The 13,694-nt window shown below is 37.2% G+C and overlaps 2 protein-coding genes across 2 annotated transcripts; both read right to left on the bottom strand.

Annotated features, from left to right (window-relative positions):
* Positions 1-880: 880 nt before the first annotated feature.
* LOC149016719 (putative calcium-binding protein CML13) lies at positions 881-8,156 on the bottom strand. The gene is made up of 7 exons (XM_089156806.1): positions 8,025-8,156; positions 4,025-4,145; positions 3,887-3,923; positions 3,778-3,805; positions 2,546-2,698; positions 2,369-2,471; positions 881-948 (listed from the first exon to the last, which is right to left on the bottom strand). The coding sequence occupies exons 1-7, from the start codon at positions 8,154-8,156 to the stop codon at positions 881-883; spliced, it is 642 nt and encodes a 213-aa protein (XP_089012932.1).
* A 1,020-nt stretch (positions 8,157-9,176) lies between these two features.
* LOC149016720 (abscisic acid 8'-hydroxylase CYP707A1-like) lies at positions 9,177-11,725 on the bottom strand. The gene is made up of 9 exons (XM_089156014.1): positions 11,474-11,725; positions 11,043-11,364; positions 10,794-10,943; positions 10,432-10,680; positions 10,259-10,348; positions 10,092-10,170; positions 9,890-9,996; positions 9,623-9,741; positions 9,177-9,466 (listed from the first exon to the last, which is right to left on the bottom strand). The coding sequence occupies exons 1-9, from the start codon at positions 11,677-11,679 to the stop codon at positions 9,337-9,339; spliced, it is 1,452 nt and encodes a 483-aa protein (XP_089012140.1). The 5' UTR covers positions 11,680-11,725; the 3' UTR covers positions 9,177-9,336.
* Between the last annotated feature and the right edge of the window lie 1,969 nt (positions 11,726-13,694).

The raw sequence follows: 13,694 nt of genomic DNA on the forward strand, positions 1-13,694 counted from the left end.
GTGTTAAGCCTACAACGCACACTCTGAGACGAGAAATTACAGAAAGAATTGACTTTCCAAAATAGGTTCTACATTCACACAATCCACTCCAAAGCACGCACCACCAAATCAACGCTGACATTAGTAGAACCCAACCCACTCAGCTCAATCTGAAACTGCAGCCACACACAAGGAGAAGTTTCATGAGAACCATGTAACCACCAACAACTAGTTACTGTTTTTCGGGTTTAGTCCAAATTTGGCCTTAACAACCCAGATCCACTCTCATCCGAACAAAGTTTGAGCTGGTTTTCTCAAACCATACGTGATGGGGTGGATTAAGGTAGGCCAACTGGTAAACTCGCCGTTGCCAACTTGTCCTTGCGGGGCATGCAGAGTATCCTTATCGGACAAGAGGCCAACCCCCTGGCCCCCTAGAGATGGTGTGGCTGGCACACGACTTGTGTCTGGACGGCTCGGACCGACCCAACCCGATCGGGTCAAGCTCAATCCGGATCGTCCCTCACTCTGCAACCGTGGAGTTGGCTGAACCATTGTCCCGAACCATGCACCAACTCAGGGCCGAGCCCCTGGTGACCGGTCAATCAATTGTGGCATAATTCAAAAAAGCCTATTGCTGATCAATGATCAATAGAACTGCTATAATCCATTAGACGCAAACTGAATCAAAATATGCTTAGAGGCTAGTATCAATAAATTGAAATATAGGGATGTCCAGAATAAGCAATCTAGCGGTAAGCACTATATGGAGGATTCTCATAACAAAACAAAAACAGGGGCCATTCTGAGAATGCCTTCAAGTGTCAGGTGGCTTGGCTTCAGTAATACTCCATAGGATGATTATCCACATACAAGGAACCTTTAACGTCAAAGTACGTCCTCATGCTCCATTATACGAAGTTCTCATCATCATCTTGATATACTCATCTTGATCGACTTCACCATCACCTGCACATTGCGTTAACATTAAAACCACCAAATGCCTGGTACAGCTTATCTAGAGGCTCCCAAGAAATAAATGGTGGAGTGTAGTAAACAACATCATTGTACAGACAATTTACACATTGATATTGTAAAAGGAACCAGCAAAACAAGAAGAAAACACTGTCAACATGAACCTGTGGTTCTCTACATTATCAAAGCGCAAGGTCCCTGACTAAATAAATTCCTCACCTCACAGGTAATTCAGTAAAATCCCGTGACAATTTTTGAACATTGGATAGAATAATGATAACAAGCTAGGTGATGGGATCCTACTTTTTGAAAGGGGGTAGGGTGGCACTGGTGGTCCAATACCTTGTTACACTAGAGAATTTCACTCCTAATTAATCAGAAGATAGATACTTAACCAGGCATTTTACATGGCAGATGGGAGAGCCCTTCACGTTAGTACTCTTTGGTCCACACAAATATGATATCTCAGCTAACTCAGGGAAGATTCGTCAGCAAACTCAAGCAGTTCATGCATAGATCTTAATAGCTCAAAAGACAAGAAAGTTAATGGACCACCAACAACAACTATCTATAGGCACTGGATACTCCCATCTTCTCACTTAATATTAGGCTTTAATTATCAAATTCATGCCAAAAACTAACAGATCCTGTCAGGATGCTTGGAAATAAATCTTAAATATAAGCTAGTCTAAATGCTTCATACAAATGATAGACTCTTAACAAAATCTGACCAAGATTTCAGTTTTATCCAAGTAAAAGGGAAAGGTTATTGTCAAATAGAAACGTCACATGCAATCACTAACACAGGAAAATGCCTATTTGCCATGCTGGTTGTAGCCATACTGAAATGGGGAAATAAATGTTAAAATTCAGGATGTTGTCCATGTGGAGTAAAAGTTCTTCAAACTGTCTGTTATAATGGGTGTGTTGTGTATCCATCGTTCGAAATCTCATTACCAAAACAATGTATTTTATCTGTGAGTTTTGTTAGGCCATTTGGTGGAATTGCCAGATTTTGTCAACATAGTGCTTATTCTGGGCTTTGCCTCCTGTTTCATCTTGGACATGCCAAATATGCTTCAAGTTTTTAAACTATGGTTGTAATTTTCATATAAGTAGTGACTACTTTATCTCAGCAGCAACCCTTCTAATGAGAAAAGCCATACAAGTTACAAAACTTAGGCTTAAGAATTCAGAAAGTTATTGAACTATGGTTGTAATTTTCATATAACAGCTTTATCTTAGAGGTAACCCTTTTGATGAGAATAACCATATCAATGGACAACATTTAGGCTTATAGCTAAATGCCATTGGGCCTGCTTCCATAAAATACAATGCAATTCTGATCGACACACTAGTGCAGTACAAAAGAAATACATCGACCAATCCACTAATGCAGAAAAGACTAACTTACCATCAAGGTCTGCTTCTTCAATCATTTGTTGGATGTCTAGGTCTGAAAAGCCCTCACCCAACTCTTTTGCAGTAAGATGAATATCTGTAGCAGATATCTTTCCCTGAATATGTATAGATCAAATGAGAATTAGTTAGCGGAAGAAGGATACGATGATTTGAGATAAGGGTACTTCACATTATTATCTTGGTCAATTATGTGAAAAGCTTTCATGAGCTCCTCCTTGGTCTCCCTTTCTCGAATCTTTATGGTCACCATGTGCAGAAATTCAACGAAATCAATTGAACCACTGTCATCCTTGTCAACATCCAAAAGCATTGCACTGATTTGCTGGAATAACATATGGTTCTACCATTAGGCAAGCAATAAAAGATTTACCATTAATGGAGAGCAAGACATCATTCTCAAAGTGGAGATGGAAAAGGTTGACCCCGAGAAGCCAGGGCAAAGCAGGGAATCGATAAAGGGTAAGAAACACTACCACATAAGGTGATATATTCCACAATTTTATGTATGTCTCTCTTTTTTTCGTAAAAGAACATGGCAACCAAACACATCATATTAAGAAACTCTAGAAGCAGCATGGAGCTCATTCTGTGTAATCTCTCACAAGGATATACTAAGCCAGAGAGTAGCCCATTGTCACATAAACAAAATAAAGATAAACAACTCCATACCTATACTATGAAAAAAGGAACCCATGCCTATTCATTCATTTGCAATAGAAGACTGCTCCCATATTGTACTAAATTCCTGCCCACAGATATGGTGGCATTCATCAAAGATTTAAATTTTACATAAGGTGTAAACTTTTGACATGTACCAGAAGGGCAGAAAGTATGATATCTTTATTCATGTAAGCCCCAAACACTTTCAATACAATGAATTGACACTAGTTTATTCACCAAGCAAGATGAATCTACCATGAATCCTGTGGCATTTTTTATTGGACCAGGGTTCTTGTCTTGTGGGCTTCTTACAATGTCTCATTTTGCAAAACAGTTGAGACTGGTCAGAAAATGACCTCATTTCTTGGATTTTGACCATATGGAAGGAGAGCAGCACATGGAGGAAGGCAATTTCAGCTTTGTTAAATTTCAGAGACAATATTCCACCGAATATGAATAAGATATTCAAAGAACCTTATTTGGGACGAATTTATTTTAGCCAAGAAATCAAGTAGTAAGACTTGAGGGTCTGAACCACCAGAACCCAAAAGCAAAGACAAGTCCACTTGGGTTGTGCCTGCAAACTCTCAATGTGTTCACAAAGAAATGGCAATCAACTGGTAAGTGTGCAAAGAAAACTTGCAGGAGATGACAATCTAATATCAAAAACTTGCAATATATAGCAAAGCTCTGCACAATACCTCAGTTCCACTCATTAACTAACCAAATAGAAAGTAATACCTCCTCTGATACTTCAAATCCCATTGATCTGCACAGAAGACGTTTCAGTATCAATTTTTGCATGACAGTAAATTAATAGTTTAGACATGCAGAACAGAAGCAATAATACCTCATGGCAACATTCAACTCTTTCGCATCAATGGTACCTAGAAAAAACAGGTAAAAACCAATCCAATCAATTACCATAGAAAAAGCAAATAGCACCACAGCTATTTGCGCCGCTCATAAGATTGTACTTGAGGGTGACCTGAGCAATGAATATCAAATACGTCAAATGCTTCCTTTATCTCTTGCTTCTTCTGTTGAGTCAAAGCACGATGTCCCCTTCTAGGTTTTTCCACCCTGGATTGTCCTCTATTAAAAGTTGCCTGGCAAAGAAATGATCATGACTCTTAGGAAAACTTCTACTCACCAAAGAATGCAAAAGTTTAAACACTACGCTTATGTGCATAGAGATTTTCTAAAGAGCAACAGGCAAAAAAAGTAGTAAAGGGAGTTAAAGAACTTTCAAAAAGATAATAGCTGATAGAACTGGCACAAGACAAGAAAAACAACAACACCTTCCTTTTTCGTTTTTTATTTAAAGATTTTCATCATCTTCTTTTCATATGAAGCATACTGTTGTTCATATGATTAATAAGCTCTTCTTTTAGCTTTAGAGTCCATTTTCAAGCTTCAAACCCCTGAGATTCTCTATTTGTTATCTTGCTAAATCCTATTAAAATGTTCAATGGATGATGATCACTACCAAAACAAGAATTTAGAAGAAAACAACAAAAGAGGGTATAGAAAAAGGAGACTTCAACTAAAACCATAAACATTGGGAATAGAGATCCGTTCTTGAAAACTTATAGGATGCCGAAACTGAACATTCGCATAGTAAAGAAGAATGAAAAGAGGATTTCTTGGTTCTTGTCAAGTGAAATTTTCACGTAAGTATGTTTTTTTTTTTTTTTTGTCCTGCAACTCTGTTACCAGACCAATAGACATACCTTTAGAGCAAGGAAACAATATGTAAGACGTATCCAGACAATGCAGAATCGATCAATAATTCCTCCCTTTTCTTGCAAAAAAGATTCAAAAACCGGGGCCCTCTAGCTCTTTGATTTATTTAAGTAATCCCTCTGTTCTACACCACATACAAATGTCCAATTATTCTCATCTTCTTCGGCATTCACGATACTAATAAAAACGAGGAACCCAAATTCAACCGAAATCTCCTAAGTCGGACATCAAAGAGAAGATTGATATATTCTCGTAGGCGTTTTCGGTTTTTCCAGTATAGCTCTGTTCTTGACTGTGAGTGAGTGAGTGAGTGAGTGAGTGAGAGAGGGAGATAGAGATCACATTGTGCATTACCAGTTTGTTTCTTTTACTTTCACTGGTTTCTTCCTCTCTCAAATAAAAGTTTCTTTTCAGATAGAAAGAGAAAAGAACCACATAACAGGTGAATCCCATAAGCCAAAGGGAGAACAGTGGATACAAGATTCAACACAAATCTGTAATCAAGAATAACCGAGCGACAAGATGAACAAAAACGAAAAGGAAAATTGATCTGACTGTGGCAACGGAACTCACCATTGTCTCCGTGGATGTGTTGACCGAATGAATACAAAATTGTCAAAATTGTTCTGGGTTCCACCACTGGGGGTTTGGGAGTTACTGAATTATGGCTACTGCCTCGTCTCTTTCGCCTTTATAGTTTCTTTCATTGCTGCAGCCGAGACTGTGTAGCACTTGTGAGCATGTAGAGCCAATGAGGTAGACGAACTGATGGAGTAAGAGATTTTAAACGGAAATAGTAACCGAATCATGCATGTAGTGCTGCTCCTGGTAGCACTAAGTAGTAGAACCTTCCAACCAACACTCTCCAAAACAACCCACATGGAAATACAGAATCTCCTCATCTGGTGGATTCGATTTACATATCACGTTATTCGTGAGAAACCAACTAACTACTATTCGAGTCTCAGAAAAATGAGTTGCAGCAGGGACGAACTGAATCGTACAATCCATGCAAGGGGAATGAAAGAACGGGAGAGCTGCCCAAGGCCCCAGACACAAAATAGGATCGCTGTTGAGCTTGCACGCGTTGGTGGCTGGGGAGCTGGTATGTCTTTGTTGCTGTTGGGTTGGTTAGCAAATACTAGCTTGGAAAAGAAAGAAATCCACATGGATATTAATTAGGGTGCATAGTTAAAACCAAGGCTGAGAATTTTGGAATGTTGAATTTAAATTTCAGATCATTAACTTATGGCTAAGGGTATAAAAAAATTAAAAAAATAAAAAAAAAACTAGAATTTAATGACAGAGATCAGAATAATAAGAAAGAATGTATTATGCCAAAATCATATTTGAGACTTCCGAACCCGTGCGAACTCAAGGAATCGGAGTCAATCGTGTTTGACTTAGTTGCCTGCCAGACTTTAGTACTTCTCGGAATTTAGTTTCTAGATTAGCCACTTGACAATAGTCACTTTCCGGGATTGTCACTTAATGGACTTCTCGACCTTCAATTGTCAGTAAGATTACAATTGAATACAAAGTACTCCTTATATAGTTATATCTAGTGTCAACTTTTACAGAGATATATACAAATCTTGTGAAGTGCACCCAAAGCGGGCTTCCGTATTGGACCCTTTGATGGGATTTGCCGAATATCTCATCTGGTCATCCTATAGCTAGCATCAATCGTCTCCATGGTCATCCTATTAATGTTGTTTTTTTTTTTTTTTTCATTAAAGTTTCCTAATGGGTTTTGTTGGGCGTGTTAAGACAAAGCTATAATGGCTAACAAACAAACCCTTGTGAGAAAAGACCAGCTTTGGAGTAATTGGATTATAACTCTAAGAGAATCCTTTACCAGTGTCTCTTCTCCTCCTACATGCATATAGAACCAGACTCATGAGCCTGGAGCTTGTAGAAACGGGAACAAGAAATTGCAATTTGCAACCTCATCTCTTACGGGACTCAAGCCTCGTCATACTTGGGCTAATACATATGTGCCTTTACGAGTAAATACAAATAAATAGTCGGCCCAAACCCATAACTCACTGAATCCTCAAAATTAGGCCCATTAATTCTTTCTTTCTCCAATTTAACTCGACAAATTTTTTCTTTTCTTTTCTTTTTTTTATGAATCTCTTAGTGGAGGTTGCCACTTGCCACTGCTGGATTTCAAGCTGGATTTGGAGATGGTGAGGCTCTTGAATGAATGTCATGGCTAAATTAATTCTACCTGAGACTTCAATTCAATTGAGTCTAGTGCTCGATCTAGTGCATTGTTTCCTCTCATCATCATCCTTTCTGCTCTTTGTCTTGTCAGTTTCTTGGCTTGTAAATCTAGTAACTGTGGTTTTTTTTTTTTTTTTTTGGTGGGGGTTGTTATACGATAATTTTGGTTGCTACAGAGATTCATAAGTTTGATCATGCCTAGTGACATGTCATCCCTTCCATCATCACATTTGTTAGTTTTTATTCAAAGAAATTCGAAATTCGTCATGCTTGCCAACCCAAAGTTGCTCTAGCAATAAGATTTCTTAGTGAAGAGGTTGTGGGTTTGACTCTCGCTTAAACGTCTCCCTAAAAATGTAATTGAGGTGCATACAAGCTAACTCAGTTGAACCTCAACTCCAAACAAAAAAGGGAATTTTAGCATGACATTATCACACAAGATTTGAATCCGTCACTTTCTTAATGTTACTTTTGATAAAGAAAAATAATGAAACTTCTTAGTCCATCACCTTCTTAATGTAATCGACTGTAACGTTCGGACTTTTGAGTTCGACCTATGTAAGCATTAGACATGTGAACTATTAGCGCAAACACTGACTCTGTCAGCATAGCCCTATCGGAGGCCGAGTATAATCCACAAAAGTCGATAGTAATCCATGCCCAAGCTGAAGATTACACAACTGTCTAATGTGATAAATAAGAGATTCAAACCTGAAACATAAAGACTACCAAACCACTTGAGAGTAAACTTTGGGGCCACTAGACCACCACCTCTGAGTGAGACCACGTATGATTGAATTTCAGTTAAATTTATTTTAAAGCACGTGCTTTAAATGAATGGTTGAATTTCTGATCATACAAGTGGCACCATGCTATGAACAACACAATGCGTCCGTCGCTGTACACTTTTCCCTTGGCAGGTTCAGTCGTCCAGAGACAGCAGCTGCTTTTTGCCTCTTTTTTTTTTCTTCTTTATTGTGAAAGTGGCTTTTGATTTGATGATGTTACATTACATGCGAGGTCCAGGGCCGCCTTCCGTCTTCTACGCCAACTGCTCGAGCTATCACCACGTAGCCGTAGCTAACAGTTTTTTCTTTTTCTTTTTCTCTGCCGATGCGATGAGATGAGTTGGATGTTTTATCCATTAATTTGTGGTTGCAGAATTGGACAATTGGCACTACTTGTTACCTCTAGTTTCTAGTGAGAATTTTGATTAATTCCATCTGACTTCATTTCTGACTTCATTGGGTTGGATGACTCAATTGTCAAAATACAAACCCAACTCATGATGTTTGAAATCATTCATCCATCAGAAAAAAACACCAAAGACATGCAGCAGATTCTCACTATGCCATCATGAAATTGTAGAATGGAGTTATGTTTGTTGCATTCTTGAGGTGAAGGAAGATTGTTTCATAGTTTACGCAGCAACCCTATTTTAGCATGAATACTATTTAATTAGATGTTGAGTGGGCACACAAAATTTTATCAATAAAGAACAAAAATATACAAGGTGCATCACTTGTCTTACTCCAATTCAAGGCCACCGGGGCTCACTCCCCCAAGATAAATTATAAGTATCTCCTTCCTTATAATTACATCACATTCTAAATGCATTATCAACTTAAACGAGGATTAAAATTTCTTTAAGCACGATTTGTTTGTTAAATCTGAAGTAGGATGGAAAAATAAAAAGTGGAAGAAAATTTAAAAAATAAATTTTTTCATAAAATTCTAATGTATAATTTATATATTTTAACGGGTCAGAAATTGGGTGGGTTGTCTATGATGTGGGATATTACTTTTTCTACTAAATACGTAAGACTGTGAAAAATGTAAAACGCAACAAAAATATGATTCACAATTAAATCATTTTCACAAAATAACTTATTTTTTCTTTATTATTCCCTCACGCCATTATATATAAGTCCCACATATTTACTTTTTTTATTTCATTTATGTAAATAGGTGCCTTAAGACCATAAAAAAAGCATTCGGTTGACTAAGAAATATATACTTCAATTAAAATATTAGATTCGCTACAAGCTTGTCAATACTAGAAGACTTTTTAAATCCAATACCACCCCACAAAAGGCAACCCTAGCTTTTGGGTACAAGATTCAATACATAAACATTGGATTTATTGGATTTATTGATGGGTTACATGAGAAATACAAAGATTACAATGTGTACAATTTGGCTGCCAAAAATGAAACTCAATATCTCATGCAATTATTTTAACATACAGCCGCGCGTTTATTGGAAACAAGTTTATATCATATGTGATAAAAGGTGGTGATTGCAATTAAGTTTGGTTGATAGCAGCTACAACGGGGGCTCTCCATGTTGTCCTTGGCTGCTGGAATCTGATTTCCAGAACTTGGCTGGAAGTCCATACTTAGGAACAGGGAAGGGACAATATTGAATCCCACTTTGGGATTCAACTACATCCCACCTGCAAAATACAGTAATCATACATCAGAAACATCCATAAAACCTCCAAGGAATGGATTAGTCATTAGAATCCAGAAAAAGTGTGTACCAATATCTGGATTTCACACAAAACAAAGGCGGAAGTGACAATCCCACATCTAATTGGTGTCTGTCATACCTGAACTTAGTCAACAGATGATGGATCAAAATAAACATCTCCAACTTGGCGAGTTCATTTCCTGGACATGCATGTACTCCAGTGCCAAATGGCATGAATGTATTAGGTTTTGGTGCCACCTGCAGCGTACGTGTACCATTAGAATATTAATCAGGACAAGAAGAGAAAAGAGAATCTCTCTCTTTCTCTCTGTACACACACATACACAACTAATTAATGCTCCAAATATACAGCTTTAATCAAGAAAATGTATATGAACACTCCCACCTCGAATCTTGAAGGATCAAACTTCTGTGGATCAGGGAAGAATTCAGGATTATAGTGAATGTTTCTGAACAAAGGCATCACCTTCCAGCCTTTTGGAATGAGATATCCTGTTTCAATTTCCAATACCAGCATCTTCTTTAAGATTGAAGAACAAGATCCACAGGAATAATTGAATTGAAGATCAATTTAACACATTTAATACCCTTATATTCAACATCAGCAACTGCTTCCCTAAATGTAAAAGATATGATGCTTGCCATCCTCAGGCTTTCTAATATGACCTGAAAATCAAAATTTCTCCTCACCCATTGCAAAGTAAAGGCCATTTATACATGAAAGGAAAAATGTGAATAAGAAAGAAGTGCATACCTTATTAGTAAATACCATATTTCTAGTCTGAGCCCATGTCAAGGGCTGCTTCCTATCAACATTAGATTCATATATTGCTTTCTGTTCAGCCTGCAACAGCCATTTTTGTTAATATCAATCACTGGTAGTTGCTGTCACATATATATTAACTCGATCATCACTTGAATTCTTACCTTAACAACTTCAAGAAGTTTGGGGTTATCATGAAGGTACTTTAGAATCCAAGTGAGAACACTAGCTGTTGTGTCTTGAGCTGCAAACAACACTCCTATGATGTTATCTGCAATTTGATAGTCATCCGTCAGAAAATTTCCTTCTTCATCTTTGGAGTTCATAAGACAACCCAAAAGATCCTTCACTACTCCTTTTTCCTTCCTCTTGGAAATAATCTCACTTAGAATCCTACCCAACCTCTTCCTTGCCTTCAAAAACATGCATATATATGTATGAGAAAAAGAAGAAAACTGAGATATACAGCTAGGAATATTTAGAGCGGCACAGAATTGTTTCTTATGGCAGTATTTTGCTTACTTACCAAGAGGGCCCTGTAGTAGGGAGTCCCTGGTATGTTTGTGGGAAAGGAGTTGTAACCTCTATCAACTATGCAGTAGTTCTTCTTGAGCTTTTCCTTGTAATTTTCATCCAAGCTGCCAAAGATAGCGAGAATGCCCACCTCAAAAGAGAACTGCAAGGACCAGTGGATGAATCAAGGACCAGAAAAAGAAATTCAGGTCAATATTCAAACCAAATTAAGCATGAGTTTTTTTCGTGGAACCGAACAAACCTTCTTCAATTCAAGAAAGGTGTTGACAACATGACCACCAGCCCATGACTCCAATGTGGAAGCTGCAACAGCTTCGATGCTGGAAATGAGTTTCTGGATGGGTTCAAGCGAGAGTGACCCCTGAACCAGCTTCCTAAGGCGAGTGTGGTAGTCTCCTTTGTGGAAAAACAGGGCAGATGGACCGATCATTTGCTCTTTACTTGTCGGGTACGTGGGCTTGAACAGATGAGCTTGAGTGACCAACACAAACCGTGTCGCTTCAGGGCTTGCCAGCATAACACAAGGGCAACCCAGTATCTGGGTCTTGAATATCTCTCCGTACCTATTCAAAATTTACACCACCCACACAATATATATAACATTCGAATTAATCCATGCAAACAGAATGACTTTAAGAGAGGAGATGAAGAGATATATAGAAATTAAGAAACCTTTTCTGCTTAGCTGCAAAGAAGACGTTTGGGTCTTGAGTGTAGAGTTGAAGAGTCTCTCCAATGTAAGGCCAACCCATTGAACCTGGAGGTAGCGGTTTAGCTGCTGCGTGCTGCGATTTCTTCTTATGTTTTCTGAAGAAAATACATGAGATAACAGTAAGAAGAAAGAGAAGAACACATACAACAACTCTACCCATGTCCATCTTGTTAGAATTTCTGAGTGTGTTTTCCCAGGAAAAGTATGGACTACTTTCTGGTTTTGCTCTCTGAGATGGTGGGTAGGAAGGAAGGATGGCTGGTATTTATAGGAGATAATTAATGTGTTTGGTATGCCATGTATGCACTGAAAGGATTGACATTTTGTACAATTTTCATTTACTGCAACGCCTTATAATTCATATCTAAGATTGTGACACGTGATAGTTAATTATCCAACGGTCACAATTAAAATCTAACTTTAGAGTTGAATTTAATGTGTTTGGTAGCCCAAGTTTTATCCCATCCAAATCTCACCTGTCCAACAAATCTAACATTTGGTTTTTCCTAACTGATTCTAACTTTGTGTTTTTTATCAACAATAATCTTACTTCACTGCATGGCCATTCTAGTTCCTGGAAAACGGATACAAACTCATTAATTTGGGGTTCAAATGTCAAACGGATGATGTTGTCCATTATATTCCAGCTGATCAAAAATGATGTGCCAAATGTCTTTTAAGTATTAATCCTAAGTAATCAAAAAACTTAAATTCTCAAATTTGAATTCAATTTCACACACTGACGACTACTGGCGATGAACAAGTATCGTTTTCTCTAGCTGTTATGTCTTCATTTCCCCGAAACAACGCTGCCTAACGTTCACATTAATCTTCAACACCACCTGTCCTGCAAACATAATCTTATAATATAGATTCTAGACAATGTGAGTCACTACCCAAAAATAGGTTAGCTCCTCAAATTCCAATGAGTTGCAGCCATCTTTCAACGGTCAAAACAACCCCTCGGTCAATAATTAGGACGTATACCCATATTTATTGTGCATAAAATCCACGTATTATGTCAGATTGTTCCATTTTTATATCCCGTGTTGGACCAGCAACAACACGTATACAAACTTTTCTCTCAGTTTGCAGAGGTGATATAAGTAAAAAACGAGTTTAAAAAATATATATATGAAACTCATATGTAACGAGGGTGGAAGAACAAGAAAGATAAGAAGAATGAAAAATTGTGAAAAGATTGAAATATGGGTCCTATTTTATTATTTTTTATATTTTTAGATAAATTCTATCTATAAATTTAGTGAGATTTTGAAACGGGATTGAATGAAAAAAATTAACATGCAATGTTAGTAGAAAATTTTTCTTAAATTAAAGAAGTTTATCTACCAACTTTCTGTTGAGGTATTTGAGTCATACCTAACTTATGTTAAAGTGTTGACAAAAAACTTATGTTAAGGTACTCAAATAATACCCAACTTATGTTTTAATATGGGCCATCAGATTAGTTATGATCTAACGGTATAATGGGCATTTGTGGGAGAGTCCAATTACCAATAGAATTTGGTGTGGTTCTATAAATACTAACTAGAAGCAACGATCTGGGTATTACAATCTAGATACTCATGATGTAATGCTTTAATCAATCTTGTGCTTAAACCCTAACCCTTAACATTTTTCCATCCCAATATATCAAACAAACTTCTCCATGAGATTTAATGGAAAATTTTCATTTTTCAAACTTTTTCTCACCTCACTTTAGATTCAACAAACAAATGGAGGTCTAAATGTTTTGTGCCTGTAAATGCCCCTTATCCAAGAATGAGTTAATCCAAATGAAAAGAATTAAAACACAGTTTGTTTGCTGAATCTGAAGTGGGGGTGAGAAAAAGTTTGAAAAAATAAAATTTTCTATGAAATCTGAAATTATAGCTTGTTTGGTTCAATGGAGGTGAATTAGTCTACGATATAGTATGTTACTTTTTCCACCTCCATCCCTTTTCAAAAGTCTCACTATTTAATATGATTTTCCAAAAAAATATGAAATACAATAAAGTGAGACCTACATTTTAAAATTTTCTACATAATTCTTTTATTTCTTTTTCTATTTCCTCTCCCTACCATATATGGTTTTTACAAGTTTATTTTTCTCATCACGTTTCTACAAACAAACGCTGCCTAAAAAAGCAAGAGCAGGTTGCCAAAATAACCTTAAGAAAA

Source organism: Hakea prostrata, chromosome 5, assembly GCF_041222555.1.
Source record: "Hakea prostrata isolate BN-2017 chromosome 5, UWA_Hpros_2, whole genome shotgun sequence".
Taxonomy (NCBI): Eukaryota; Viridiplantae; Streptophyta; class Magnoliopsida; order Proteales; family Proteaceae; genus Hakea; species Hakea prostrata.